We start from the raw sequence: 15,678 nt of genomic DNA, 5'->3' as shown, positions 1-15,678 counted from the left end.
AGTGTCATGGAAATTAGGCATCGGACAACGTCGCAAGACGTTTTAAAACCGATTGATAGATAGAATTTCCAGACATAGCATTTTTGTTTGTGTTTTTAACTATGCATATGTTTCCTGTGCTCCTGTTGATGTTCTACTCATAATATTAATATCATCAGCATAAGCGGCCAGTTGAACCGTTTGGTTGGTCAGTAGATTTCCTTGTCCAGTTTGCATTTGCCTAACCGCATACTCCAGTGCCAGGTTAAACAATGTTGGGGCCAGCCCATCTCCCTGTTTTAGTCCCTGCGAAATGTTAAAAAAGTCTGTCCGGTGGTTTTGTATTCGTACACATGCCTGAGTTTCATCCATTGTGGCTTTAATGAGTCTTATTAACTTGTGTGGTATTGCCAATTCAGCCAATATATAGTATAGTTTGTTCCTTTTGACTGAGTCGTATGCCTGTTTGAAGTCTACAAACACGTTGTGAACATCAACATCGTGTTCCCATGCTTTGCTCAAGATCTGTTTTACTGTGAATATTTGATCCAGTGTCGATCTTCCCCGTCGGAAGCCCGTCTGATACTCTCCAATAATATTTTCTGCTAGTGGTTGGAGCCGCTGGTTTATAATATACGTGAGGACTTTATATGCTGTACATAGTAGAGAGATTCCACGGTAGTTTTTGCACTGGAGTTTGTCTCCTTTTTTATAGATCGGGCATACTATACTTTTCTTCCAGTCGTCGGGTATTTTCTCTTCTTGCCATACGTCTCTGATGAGCGCGTGGATGTGACTTGCTAGGTGGTCGCCACCTACCTTATATAGTTCTGCTGGTATTTCATCATGGTTATCTATTTAGGGTATTTTAATTGTCAACCAATTATACACCTGTAAGTCTCTTTATTATGGATATACCCTACAACGAATACATAATTTTCGTAGTTCTATGTATAATAATCACGGACGTACGTTTTTTTCTGTCACTTCGAGCTTAATGCGTTAGAGCGAATTCGACAAACTATGACGCACTGAAAGAAGGGTTTGGGATAAACTGTACTCAGGTAGGAGTAAAACAAATACAAAAGAATGTTGTCGTAAAATGAAAACAAGAGATGTATTATATTTCAATTTGTTCAGAGAGTGCCTTAAACAATCTTACTATGTAGTTTCATTCTTATTAGAAATCATCAGATATTGTGAGCGGCCGTGTGGAGTTACGGCATAATCGCTGGCCTCATACGCCAGTGCACGTGAGTTCGAGCCCTGCCAAAGACAAACCATTTTCATTTCCAATAATGACACGAGCGGTCTCACCGTGCCTTGGAGAGCACGTTAAGCCGTCGATCCCCCTGGGCTAGTGTACATCGGCACTAGTTACTTAAAATAGGGTTAAAGATGTAAATGGCGCCGGAACTGTCCGAAAGGATCTCCCCGGCAAAAATTACCATACGATATTAAGCAAAAATGCCATACGATATTATTATTATCAGATATTTTATATAAGGAGATCTCTGAACAAACCAAAAAATTGAAGAACTAAAGGGCGGTTCATTTAGAGGTACTTTAAAAAAGAAAAGACAATGAAAAAAATTAATTTTATTTGAAAATCTTATTGTCGTAAAAAAGAACCATTCTTTACAATTACTTCTTAAGGTGATACAGTAGCGATCAACAGGTAGCCAAAACGCGTTCCAAGATTGCGGCTATAATTTTGAATATTTTTTCGAGATATTTGGCACACGTATTCGTAATATAATAAAGAATGGCGGTACAGAGCCCAATTTAAAAAATATATTAATATGTGGAAATTACTCTGTAATTAAATACAATATTAAAAAAACGAGCCTGTACCGCCATTAAGAAGAACAAAAAAATACACTTTCTTCAAATAAACTTTTTTATCCGATGCCTAGATTTTGTGTCATTTTGGAACTACTAATGAAATAAAAAATTTTAGTAGTTCCAAAATGACACAAAATCTAGGCATCGGATAAAAAAGTTTATTTGAAGAAAGTGTATTTTATTGTTCTTCTTAATGGCGGTACAGGCTCGTTTTTTTAATATTGTATTTAATTACGGAGTCATTTTCACATATTAATATATTTTTCAAATTGGGCTCTGTACCGCCATTCTTTATTATATTACGAATACGTGTGCCAAATATCTCGAAAAAATATTCAAAATTATAGCCGCAATCTTGGAACGCGTTTTGGCTACCTGTTGATCGCTACTGTTTCCTCTTAAAGATAATTTCTTTCAAATGTTGACCATGACTGCGGTTAAAACTCTCCATTCTGAAGGTCTAATTCTCGATGACGCGTTCGAGCTTTTCGATTGGTATTTGACCAATGACTCGAGTAATACTGGCCTCCAATGCCTCAATCGTAGCTGGTTTATTCATGTAGACTTTGGACTTGAGGTAGCCCCAGAGGAAAACGACTAGGCGTGTATCACAGGATATAGGCGGCCAAGTCACTGGCCCGAAGCGTGAAATAAATTGCTCACCGAACCGTTTTCTCAGTAAAGCCATGCTTTCACGGGATGTATGGCAGTTGACGCCATATTTTTGGAACCAAATGTCACTTAAACTACGAACTTCAATTTCTGGTACCAAATAGTCCGTTATCATGGCGCGATAATGGTCTCCATTCACAGTAACATTCTGGCCGGTCCAAGACATAGACCGACGATGACACCGGCCCATAAACCACACCAAACAGTGTTTTTTTCTGAATGTATTTGCAACTCTGGAACCTTTTTGGGTTGCTCATCAATAGAGACCGACCGAATGTGATTTTTTGGCCGAATCCGATGCCGAAGTTCGGCCTGTAGGATACCTTCGGCCGAAGCCGAAACCGAAGGTGACTAAATATTTGCATTCATAGTAGGGATACTCGATGGTCGATGTTTTGCCATTAATATTTAGTTAGTCAAAACACCAGTAATCTTGTGTTTTAACAAATACAACAAAATTATTATACTTTCTCAGAATTTTACTACGTGAGAAATATTCAAATTAAGATCTTTGAGACATCGTGGCCTATTGTTAAAAGTTATATCCTACCTACTACCTGAAACTTTGTAAAACGTTTTAGTTTATTATGGTGTAAAATGCGGTGTAAATATTATTCAAATTATCAAAGGCTCACCGAAACATATTGTTTAGAGATTATGTATATAGTATAGCATACTCGGAGCATTTTATTATTCCACCTTTGGCGAAACCTTCGGCTTCGTGTTGGCCGAAGCCGAGTTTTGGCCTAAGGTTTAAATATTGGCCGAAGGTGGCCGAAGCTGATGCCGAAGCCGATTAATCGGTCGGTCTCTACTCATCAACCCAAATACGGGCATTTTCTTTATTCGCGTCCTCATTAAGCCAAAAACGGGCCTCATCGGAAAACATTTTTAAAGTGAAAACTTCCTTAGGGACGTTGTGCACTTTTTGGATGAGGTAAAAGCGTTGAATTCGCGACCGTCATTGCGACCGTCATCGCTTTTTTTGGATGGGGTAAAAGCATTGAATTCGCGACCTTCATGGCGACCGTCATCGCACTTTTTGGATGGGGTAAAAGCATTGAATTCGCGACCGTCATTTGATATTGCCCATTTGATTTGACCGTCATTTGACCGTCATTGCGATATATATTGTACGTATATATTATAAATATGTATGTATATGTATAAATTGTGTAAAGTATTTAAAATAAATGTAAAACCTATTTGTGTTCGACCGTCATCGCTTCGGCGAAATAAATATTGTACGTTTGTATACATATATTATAATGTATCTGTGTATAAATTGTGTAGAAGTATTTAAATTTAAAATAAATGTAAAACCTATTTTTGGATGGGGAAAAAGGATTGATTTGGCGACCGTCATCGCGACCGTCATCGCTTCGGCGAAATAATTATTGTACGGATACATATATTATAATAATATATGTATACAGTGCTAGTCAAAAGTCCGTACCCCCCCTCGTATCTATTGAACGGTTATACCTATAATAGTGAAATTTGGAGGGAGGAAATAAACGGACGTAAGCTTCTTAACTAGTCATGACAGGTGACGTAATAGTGACAGATGACGTTACAGAGCCACTGTGACCGATAATTTTAAATGGGACCTTATGGCAAGTGATACCTCGTTTGAAAGGTATTCAAAATTTTTATTCAGTCATACTAATTTTTTTGGGTTTAAGTTGATTTTGATTTTGGTGAATAAATTAAATAAATATAATATTGTAGTTTCGCATTTAATTAATAAAAATTCAAATGTCCGCCTATGGGTTTTTTGTCAAAAGAGTTGACGTTTTTCAATTCTCTAGTAGTTTTTACGTCAACGTCAACCTTTTTGACAAGTATTCATAGGCGGAATTTTGAATTTTTATTAATTAAATGCAAAGCTACAATTTTATATTTATTTCATTTATTCATCAAAATTAGCTTAAACTTAAACAAAATTAGTATGACTGAATAGGCATTTGCAATACCTTTCAAACGAGGTGTCACTTGCTATAAGGTCCCATTTAAAATTATCTGTCACAGTGGCGCTGTAAAGTCATCTGTCACTATTACGTCACCTGTCATAACTAGTTAAGAAGCCTACGTCTGTTTATTTCCTCCCTCAAAATTTCACAATTATTGGTATAACCGTTCAAAAGATACGAGGGGGGGTACGGACTTTTGACTAGCACTGTATATAAATTGTGTAGAAGTATTTAAATTTAAAATAAATGTAAATCCTATTTTTGGATGGTGAAAAAGGATTGATTTTGGCGAATGGATTTAGTGTCCGCAGTCATATAAACCCAAATAAACAACAAGGATTGATTTGGCGACCTTCATCGCGACCTTCATCACTTTGGCGAAATAAATTTTGTACGTATATATATTTTTGAACTGAAAACTTTTTTAGGGACGTTGTGCGATTTTTGGATAGGGGAAAAAGCATTGAATTCGCGACCGTCATTGCGACCATCGCCGATTATGTTATATATTATGTGCATGTTTATATAAATTGTGTAGAGGTATTTAAATTTAAAATAAATGTAAAACCTATTTTAGCATGGGGAAAAAGGATTGATTTCGCGACCATCATCGGGACCGTCATCGCTTCGACGAAATAAATGTTGTACATAATATATAGGTATATTATGTGTAGGTTTATATAAATTGTATAGAAGTATTTAAATTTAAACTAAATGTAAAACCTATTTTAGGATGGGGAAAAAGGATTTATTTCGCGACCGTCATGTTATCGCGACCGTCATCGCTTCGACCAAATAAATTTTGTACGTATATTATTATAATCTGCGTATAATAATAGTAATGTTATTGAACTGAAAACTTCTTTAGGGACGTTGTGCACTTTTTAGATGGGAAAAAGTATCGAATTAGCCACCGTCATCGCTTCGGCGAAATAAATTTTTGAAGTGAAAACTACTGTAGAAACGTTGTGCACTTTTTAGATGGGGAAAAACTATTGAATTAGCGACCGTCATCGCGACCTTCATTGCTTCGACAAACTAATTTTTGAAGTGAAAACTGCTTTAGGGACGTTTTGCACTTTTTCGATGGGGAAAAAAAGTTAAATTTGCGACCCTCATTGCTTTGACGAAATAAATTTTTGAAGTGAAAACTTCTTTAGAGACGTCGTTCTTTTTAGATGGAGAAAAAGTATTTAATTAGCGACCGTCATTGCTTCGACGAAATAAATTTTTGAAATGAAAACTTCTTTAGGGACGTTGTGCACTTTTTAGATGGAGAAAAAGTATTGAATTACCGACCGTCATTGCTTCGACGAAAATAAATTTTTGAAGTGAAAACTTCTTTAGGGACGTTGTGCACTTTTTAGATGGAGAAAAAGTATTGAATTACCGACCGTCATTGCTTCGACGAAAATAAATTTTTGAAGTGAAAACTTCTTTAGGGACGTTGTGCACTTTTTAGATGGAGAAAAAGTATTGAATTACCGACCGTCTTTGCTTCGACGAAAATAAATTTTTGAAGTGAAAACTTCTTTAGGGACGTTGTGCACTTTTTAGATGGAGAAAAAGTATTTAATTAGCGACCGTCCTCGCGACCGTCATTGCTTCGACGAAATAAATTTTTGAAATGAAAACTTCTTTAGGGACGTTGTGCACTTTTTAGATGGAGAAAAAGTATTGAATTACCGACCGTCATTGCTTCGACGAAAATAAATTTTTGAAGTGAAAACTTCTTTAGGGACGTTGTGCACTTTTTAGATGGAGAAAAAGTATTGAATTACCGACCGTCATTGCTTCGACGAAAATAAATTTTTGAAGTGAAAACTTCTTTAGGGACGTTGTGCACTTTTTAGATGGAGAAAAAGTATTAAATTAGCGACCGTCTTTGCTTCGACGAAAATAAATTTTTGAAGTGAAAACTTCTTTAGGGACGTTGTGCCCTTTTTATATGGGGAAAAAGTATTGAATTAGCGACCGTCATCGCGACCGTCATTGCTTCGACGAACTAATTTTTGAAGTGAGAACTGCTTTAGGGACGTTTTGCACTTATTCGATGTGGAAAAAGTATTAAATTAGCGACCGTCATTGCTTTAACGAAATAAATTTTTGAAGTGAAAACTTCTTTAGACACTTCGTGCTCTTTTTACATGGAGACAAATATTGAATTAGCGACCGTCATTGCTTCGACGAAAATAAATTTTTGAAGTGAAAACTTCTTTAGGGACGTTGTGCCCTTTTTAGATGGGGAAAAGTATTGAATTAGCGACCGTCATCGCGACCGTCATTACTTCGACAAACTAATTTTTGAAGTGAGAACTGCTTTAGGGACGTTTTGCACTTTTTCGATGGGGAAAAAGTATTAAATTAGCGACCGTCATTACGTTAACGAAATAAATTTTTGAAGTGAAAACTTCTTTAGAGACGTCGTGCTCTTTTTAGATGGAGAACAAGTATTGAATTAGCGACCGTCCTCGCGACCGTCATTGCTTCGACGAAATAAATTTTTGAAATGAAAACTTCTTTAGGGACGTTGTGCACTTTTTAGACGGGGAAAAAGTATTAAACTAGCGACCGTCATTGCTTCGACGAAATACATTTGTAAAGTGAAAACTTTTTTAGGGACGTTTTGCACTTTTTAGATAGGGAAAAAGTAGTGTGTTTGCGACCGTCATCACTTTGCCGAACTAAATTTCGTACGTATATATATTATGTATACATAAATACCATAGAACGTATGCAACGCGTATATATTATAGGTATAGCACTTCTTTTTGGATGGGGAAAAAGCATTGAGTTCGTAATTTAGATACTATAAGAAGTTTTCACTTCTGTCGGCACTCACATGAGTGCTTTATTTTTTTTGCTCTAAGCACACGAAACACATTCCTCATTGAACGCCTATTTTCGTAATACAGCTAAATAATTTCTAGACGTTGTGCCGAGTTAAGTCTTTCTAGGATGAAATGTCAAAGAATACTGAATGAGAAAGCAACTTAAGGTGATACCATTCATGCACGATCTCCCAATAAATCCTCACCAAAAAAGTAGGTACCTCTAAACTAAATTAATCACCCTTTAGAAATAATCATGGCTTGAGTTATGGATTTTTGAAGTTTTCGAAAATATTTATGCTTGGTTGCATCAACAAATCTTACGGCTCCAGCTTAGCCCAGCTCAGCTTATAGATAAGGCTGCCTTAATTATCACTTACGTTGTACCATAATTTTCGATTCTTATCTAAGCACGTCTTAAAGAAAAAGTTGTAAGTCGCAATTCAGGTGGCAATCCATTGTGGCAACCTGAAAATTGATCTAAGACTCGATGGTGCAACGCGTATGTTTCGTAAGCACGTCTTAGGCAGGCCGCACACCAAAGAAACATGAAACGTAAATCACGTTTCATGGAAATAAAACACTGCTAAACAAACAGACGTCCGGCCATTTATGAAACTTTCCGAAAATAAAAACTTTGTTATGAGCATGAATCACACTCGTTTCATTGGTAGGCGGACTTCAAGATTTGTTTAGCCGTGTTTAATTTTCATGAAACGTGTTTTACGTTTCATGTTTCGTTGGTGTGCGGCTTGCCTATAGCTTAATATCTGTTAATGCATATTGTTTGGTATGTTTCGTAAGCTTAGCTTAAGGCACGTCTTAAGGTTCACACGCACCGAATCGGCATAGAGTATAGAGCGATCGGCTCGGCTAAGAGCAATCGGCAGATTTTGCTATGCATGTAAATAAATGACACACCGCGCACCGCTCGACAGTCGAACGTTCTTAAGCGGTGCGCGGTGGGTCATTTATTTACATGCATAGTAAAATCTGCCGATTACTCTTAGCCGAGCCGATCGCTCTATGCCGATTCGGTGCGTGGCCTGCTTTATGCTGGCCACTCACTTAAGGATATCGACAAGGCCGTGGCATGCAGGCCACAACTGAAGGCCGTTATCGAAAACTGACACACACGAGAATCAGTTCGTTATCCGACGACCATTTCCTTCAGTTAAAGATATGTAGGCAATAGCAACTCTTACCAACACAGTTCAGTTATCGACGAGATGTGCATGTCCCTCTCGCGAAAAAAGGATTAATAATTGTGCTAGAAACCCAAACGAATGGATGAAACATGTTATAAAAAACTACTGAAATTAGTGACACCTTTAATTACAAAACAAAATACTAGAATGATAAGTGCCATTACTGCGGAAGAAAGACTAATTGGAACATTAAGGGCATAGGCGCAAAATGTCACCCCTCAAAATGTTCCATGTGTTTTAAAGGTATTCATTTTTTTCGAATCCTGAGAAAACTAATAAGTATTTTTGAAAAATTTAAACGCAGAATGAAAGATTACCCTATTACCGAGGGCAGAAAGTCCCTGAAAACTTCTATAATGTTTATTTTAATCAGTTACAGGGGTGAAAAAAAAGAGAAAATTTAGTGTGACTTTTAATTTCAAATATCTCATTCAAAAGAAACTGTTTGGTTATTCTAAGGGACTTTCGGCCCTCGGTAATAAAGCAATCTTTCATTATGCGTTTAAATTTTTCAAAAATACTGATTAGTTTTCTCAGGATTCGAAAAACATTTTGACAGGCGACATTTTGTGCCTATACCTTTAAGGTTTTTAGCAGTTTTGAAGACATGAAATACACAACTTTGATTTAAAATTCCATATTCCACAGGCAAGCGTGTGATTGATAAATACCAGTGTATGTGGTGATTAGGGCCTGCAGTTAACGGCCTGTCAGTCACCCGGCCTCTTAGATATCCGCAAGTGAGTGGCCAGCATCAGTGGCCGCAAGTTTAAGATCTGTTGTTGCAACCAGGCGTTAATAGTATATAGTTTTCTAAAATACATTTAGAAATATTGTATGCAAAACAGACCTGTTTCTTTTATTTTTAGGGTTTTCCAGTTCATGCAGATCCGATCTTTTACTCTCATACTTTTCAAGGTTTGGAACTATAGTTTGGATTTGCCGTAAGAATTTTTTGATGGTGGAATATGCTGAACAAAAATCTGTAGAGAAAATATTAAGGTTAACTCAGCATTTTGTTAATGGCGAAAAATTGTTTGTTAAGGAAAGAGAATCGTCACCCCAAGGTTACTATTTTTCTGTTTTAAATTTTACTCAAATTCTAGTGATTTTGCCAGTCTTCATGTGATGCCGACGGGGAATACAATCTATTGCCTTCACAGTCACTGCACTAAATTGTTTGTGACATCCTCCTATTTTATCGTATCTCCTTCCAATCTTTTCTGACCTTCCAGTATTTTCTGGTACCCTCCAATTTTATATGATACCCTCCATTTTTTCCTGACTCCTATTTTTGAGGTTATATTTCTTTAGGCGCGATTGAGAATAAAATTTCATAATTCTGCGCGCATGCGCACACAGACAGTATAGTGCAGTCACTGAAGGTGGATATGAGCTATTACCTCCGATTTCGTTGAACCTCCATCGATTTCCATGAAAATTGGTGAGTGGTTAGAGGATATCTTAAGGAACAAAGGTGACATGGTGCCAACTTGCGCTTTTACCCTGGGGGTGGATGCCACCCCTCCTCGGGAGTAAAAATTATTTTATTAAAAATAACCCCACAATTCGATAGAGGGACAACTTATAAGCAAAATTTGTTATATAAAGTTATTAAAATAAATCAAAACTTTTAGAGTTATTAAAGATCAAAGATTTTAAAAAGAGCACAAAGAGCACAAAATTGTCAGAAATCAAATTGACTACATCCTAATAAAGCACAGATATCGAAACTCAATTCAGGCAGTAAAGGCATATCCAGGAGCAGACGTATCCTCTGATCACAGTCTTCTTATTGCTAGGTTTCAACTTCAACTAAAAAAGACGCAAAAAAGCCGCAACAACAATAAACTTAACATACAGAAACTTAAGTCAGAAGAAACAAAAGAAAATCTGAAACACGAAATCAACACAAATCTAGACAGAAACCCAGGAAATAATTGCAACGTAGAACAGCAGTGGCAATTCTTCAAAACCTCTATATTAGAACCAAGTAAGAAAGTACTTACTACTACCAAATGTAAGAAAGAAGAATGGATGACGGAGGAAATTCTAGAGTTGATGAATGAAAGAAGAAAAAACAAAACCATTAATAAGACCCGCTATAAACAGCTTCAAAACCAAATAAGAAGAAAAATTAGGGAGGCTAAAGAAACCTACTTCTCTGAAAAATGTAAAGAAATAGAAGAACTGCAAAACACATATGACAACTTCAACCTACATAAAAAAGTCAAAGAACTAGCCGGAATAGGAAATAGAAGAACCTCAAATATATTGCTCGACAAAAATGGAAATATTATAATGGAGACAAAACGAAAACTACGACGATGGAAAGAGTATATCGAGGAACTATTTCATGACCAGAGAGAAGCTAGTACATCCGTAGATAGCCAAACGGGAGATGTAGGCCCAGAGATAACCAAAGCAGAGGTTAGTCAGGCAATAAACTCTATGAAAACCAATAAATCTGCTGGTCCAGATGAATTGCCTAGCGAGCTGATAAAGTTGGTCAACGAGAAAAACCTGGACATAATAGTAGAACTGTTCAACGCTATCTACACTACAGGAATCATCCCTAGAGAAATGTTGACATCAGCCTTTGTGTGTTTGCCAAAGAAGGTGAATGCAAAAGAATGCAGTGACTACCGAACCATAAGCTTAATGTCACATACCTTGAAAATTCTATTGAAAATTATCCACGCCAGAATACACTCTAAACTGGAGCTGGATATTAGTGACACTCAATATGGGTTCCGCAATGGCATGGGTACCAGAGAGGCATTATTCTCCTTCAACGTGCTGACACAGAGATGTTTGGATGTTAACCATCCTCTTTACGTCTGTTTTATAGACTACAATAAGGCGTTTGATAAAGTAAAACATGATCGACTCGTGGAAATCCTAAAAAATAAAAATCTAGATGAAAGAGATTTAAGACTAATAACACACCTCTATTACAATCAGCGAGCAATAGTAAGAATTGAAAAAGAAACATCTGAAGAAATGGAAATAAAGAGAGGAGTCAGGCAAGGCTGCATACTATCACCTCTATTATTTAACACTTATTCTGAAGAGGTAATGCGAGAAACTCTGGAAGATGAAACAGTCGGCATAAGAGTAAATGGAGTCTTAGTTAACAACATCAGATATGCAGATGATACAGTAATAATAGCCGATAGTTTACAACACCTGCAAAGACTCATGAGTAAAATAGTAAGGTGTAGTAGGGAGTACGGACTCTCTCTCAATATCAAAAAGACGAAGTTTATGAAAATTAGTAAAAACAACCATAATACTAACGAAATCTTGATAGTAGAGGGCCAGCAGATCGAAAGAGTAAAAAAGTACACTTACCTAGGAACACTTATAACAGAAAATAACGACTACACTGCAGAAATAAAAGTCAGAATCGAAAAAGCACGTTCTAATTTTATAAAAATGAAAAAGGTCCTATGTAGCAAAGATTTAACATTAGCTCTTAAAGTACGCCTAACAAAATGTTACGTCTACAGTGTTCTATACTATGGAGTGGAATCATGGACGTTAAATGTAGAGACAATGAGACGACTTAACGCCTTTGAAATGTGGACCTATAGAAAAATTATGAGGGTTTCCTGGGTAGATAGAGTTACAAACAATGAAGTACTGAGAAGAATAGGTAAAGAAAAGGAAGTTGAACTTACAATTAAAGAAAAGAAGCTACAGTATCTCGGACATGTGATGCGGGGCGAGAAGTATGGCATCCTACGACTCATAATGCAGGGAAAGATAGATGGCAGAAGAAGCATCGGAAGAAGACGAATTTCATGGTTGAAGAACCTGAGAGAGTGGTTTGGATGCAGCTCGAAACAACTATTTAGAGCTACTGCCTCAAAAATTAAAATAGCTATGATGATTGCCAACCTCCGTAGCGGAGATGGCACCTGAAGAAGAAGAAGAAAGATTTTAATTTTTCGTGAGAAAAATGCATGTTTTTAACCGATTTTTCATAAATAACTCAAAAACTATAAGTTTTTACAAAAAAGTTATAATTATCAAAATTGAGGCTAATAAAAAATCAAATAAACTTCTCACTAGAAAAAACCTTTCAATGTTAACGAAAAGTGAGTTATAGGTAATTGAATGTATATTTCTTTCGTCGAGTACCCAAATCTAATTATTCAAGCTTAAATACCGGGAAAATGATGCATTTTATAACATAAACTTATTAAAAATTTGTCAAAGCTCATAGAAATATCTATCAAATAAGCCTTCGAACAACTTGGTAGCATTAAAATTTATGCACCAAAAATGTTTCAAAACGTATCTTTTAAAAAAAATTTCCAAAAAGTGTTACGGTTTTTTTGTAAATAACTCCGGTAGTTTTTAAGATATCAGGTTCACCTAAAAACTAATTAAAAGATGATTCTAAGGGCTATTAAAAAACGTCAAAATTAGTCTTTTAAACCTCTTACTTTTTTAAAAATAAAAGGTTAAATGGCCCCTGTTACATGGTTCTCGCAGCAAAATTGAAATTTTAAACGTTTCTATCTCGGTTATTTTTTATTCTACGGAAATAGTAAAATGGGTAAAGTATTTGGAACTGAAAAAACTAAAATTTAGTTATATATCATTTTTTACGTATATTGAGTATTTTTGGAGTATTATCAAAAGAAAATGAAACGTACGATGATTTTAAAAATTCTGATTTTTTTAAATTATATCTTCTTTTTCAAAAATATGCATTCTAAACCGGTAAAAATTGTTGAAATCATTAACTATGTTAACCTAAAAAAAACCTTGTAAGGATTACTACAAATTTTAATTTTTGTGGAAATGGCGTATGTTTTATTATTCCTTTTTCCTAAAAAAATCGAAAGCGTTCTCTTATTTTCATCATAACTTGCTTAATTTTGATGCTATTAACTTATACTGGAGCTCATTTGATAGGTATTCCGAAGTACTTTGACAAGTACTTAACAAGTATATTCTATAAAATGCATCGTGTTCCCGTTATGTAAGCTTGAATACTTAGATTTGAGTACTCGTCGAAAAAAATATATATTCAATTACCCATAACTCACTTTGAAATAACATTAGTTTAGTTCTTTAAGTGGGGAGTGTATTAAATTTTTTATTATCTTTAATTTTGGTAATTATAGCTTTTTTACGAAAGCTTATAGTTTTTGATTAATATGTGAAAAACACCTTTAAAACATGCATTTTTTTAAAAACAAATAAAATCTTAGATATTTAATAACTCAAAAAGTATTAATTTATGTTAATAACTTTATATAACAAATTTTGCTTAGAAGTTGCCCCTCTATCGATGTCTGGTATTATTTTAAATAAAAAAAATTTCACCCCCGAGAAGGGGTGGCATCCACCCCAGAGTAAAAGCGCAAGTTGGCATCATGTCACCTTTGTTCCTTGAAGTATCTTCTAACTACTCACCAATTTTCATGAAAATCGATGAAGGTTCAACGAAATCGGAGGTGAAAACCTTTAGTGACTCCACTATATATGTTGGAACAAGCAGTTATTTTACAAATAAAATGCCAATTTACCGGAATTCTTTTATTTAATTTTTTTAATAATTGTAGATATGCAATTAACAACTTTTTTTGTGTGTAGAATTATTTTTACAATTTAATTATATATTTTATGTTGGTTACTATTTAATTAATTGTTAGATAATCAAAAAATGCTGATAACTAAATATTGGAACAAGCGGTTTTTAACAAATTAAAATAAAAATTAATAAGGCGTAACGTCGCCCTTAGCTTGAATAACAGCCTGAACTCTATTAGGCATTGTATCAACTAGGCCTTCACAGAACTCAGGAGTGAAACTATCCCATATTTCTTGCAATTTACTACGTAGTTGTGGCAAAGTACGCTGAGGGTTATTTCTTAGGCGTTGTTTCATTTTGTGCCAAAGCGTCTCTATTGGATTAAGATCCGGGCTACTAGAAGGATGTGACAAAACTTTAATGTCATGTTCTCCCATCCATTTTTTGGTAGATTTAGCCGTATGGCATGAGGCTCCGTCCTGTTGAAAGATAAAATCTCAGGATGGATATAACGCACTTGGTAAAAACGAATGTTCAAGGATATCTTGATATTTGGCTGCGTTTACTATGCCTTCAATAAAATGTAAAGTTCCCACCCCTTTGGCCGACATACAACCCCACACCATGATATCCTGTGGAAACTTTATAGTCCTTTTGAGACAATATTTATGGAATGCTTCTGTCTTTTCCCTAATCACACGCTTTCGGTAATCTCCCACACAGACATCAAATTTGCTTTCGTCGCTATAGATAACTTTGTCCCAGTCAAGTTTGGTCCACGAAAGTTTATATTTAGCCCAAATATAACGATTCCTTTTCTGAGCTTCCGTCAACAATGGTTTTTCTTTGGCCTATTCAAATAAATAAAAAAAGAATGTGTGTGTACTTTGTACGCACGTAAGAGGTTATACTTCTATTATATAATTTCAACGAAATAAATATACTTAACAGTTACAATACAAAAAATTAACAATAATTACCAAAAATTAACCAAAACTTAACAATGCCAAAAATTAAAAAAAAAAATATGAATCGTCCAGGATTTGAACCCGCTATCTCACGATCTCTCGATGTCTGGTCCAATGCTCTACCAACCAGGCTATCAAGGCACGTGTTATTGACGTTTCGGATATACATAATTACACATAACGGTGACAAGTGAAATATAAAAATAGATTTATTATTTTACACCCAAGGAAGACAAATTCAAAGACACAAAAATTATAATAAATAATACATTTAGGTACTAAAAAACACTAATATATTATTTTAATGGCTTATTTGCGCTGATACATAATTTGAAAGATTAGCAACTAAACGTCATACTGTCTGTGTGCGCATGCGCGCAGATTTATGAAAAATTTTACTCTCAATCGCGCCTAAACAAGTATAACTTCAAAAATAGAAAATTTATATCGCAAATAAGAACCTATCAAACATACCTTATAAAAACTAAGACCGCTTTTGTGGATATATTTGCGACAGCATTCTCTGGAAGCATTCATCCCAGTTTCTCTATTCCATCTAGCAGTTACTTCTCGTAGTGTATTTCTTCTTCCCGACTTACATATTCTGATTAAATGTCTGACACTCCTTTGAGAAACAGCTTTTGGACGGCC

General features: G+C 35.4%; 1 protein-coding gene across 2 annotated transcripts in view; it reads left to right on the top strand.

Annotated features, from left to right (window-relative positions):
• The window catches only part of LOC114331340 (speckle targeted PIP5K1A-regulated poly(A) polymerase-like), a 54,634-nt gene that overhangs the window by 19,053 nt on the left and 19,903 nt on the right, over positions 1–15,678 (top strand). For both annotated transcript variants that reach the window (XM_028280880.2, XM_050655848.1), the window contains exon 3: positions 9,378–9,575. In XM_028280880.2, the coding sequence (XP_028136681.1) occupies positions 9,378–9,575 (198 nt within the window). The remainder of the gene's footprint in view (positions 1–9,377; positions 9,576–15,678) is intronic.

Source organism: Diabrotica virgifera, chromosome 1 (assembly GCF_917563875.1).
Source record: "Diabrotica virgifera virgifera chromosome 1, PGI_DIABVI_V3a".
Lineage (NCBI taxonomy): Eukaryota > Metazoa > Arthropoda > Insecta > Coleoptera > Chrysomelidae > Diabrotica > Diabrotica virgifera.
This window is presented reverse-complemented; position numbering and strand designations above follow the sequence as displayed.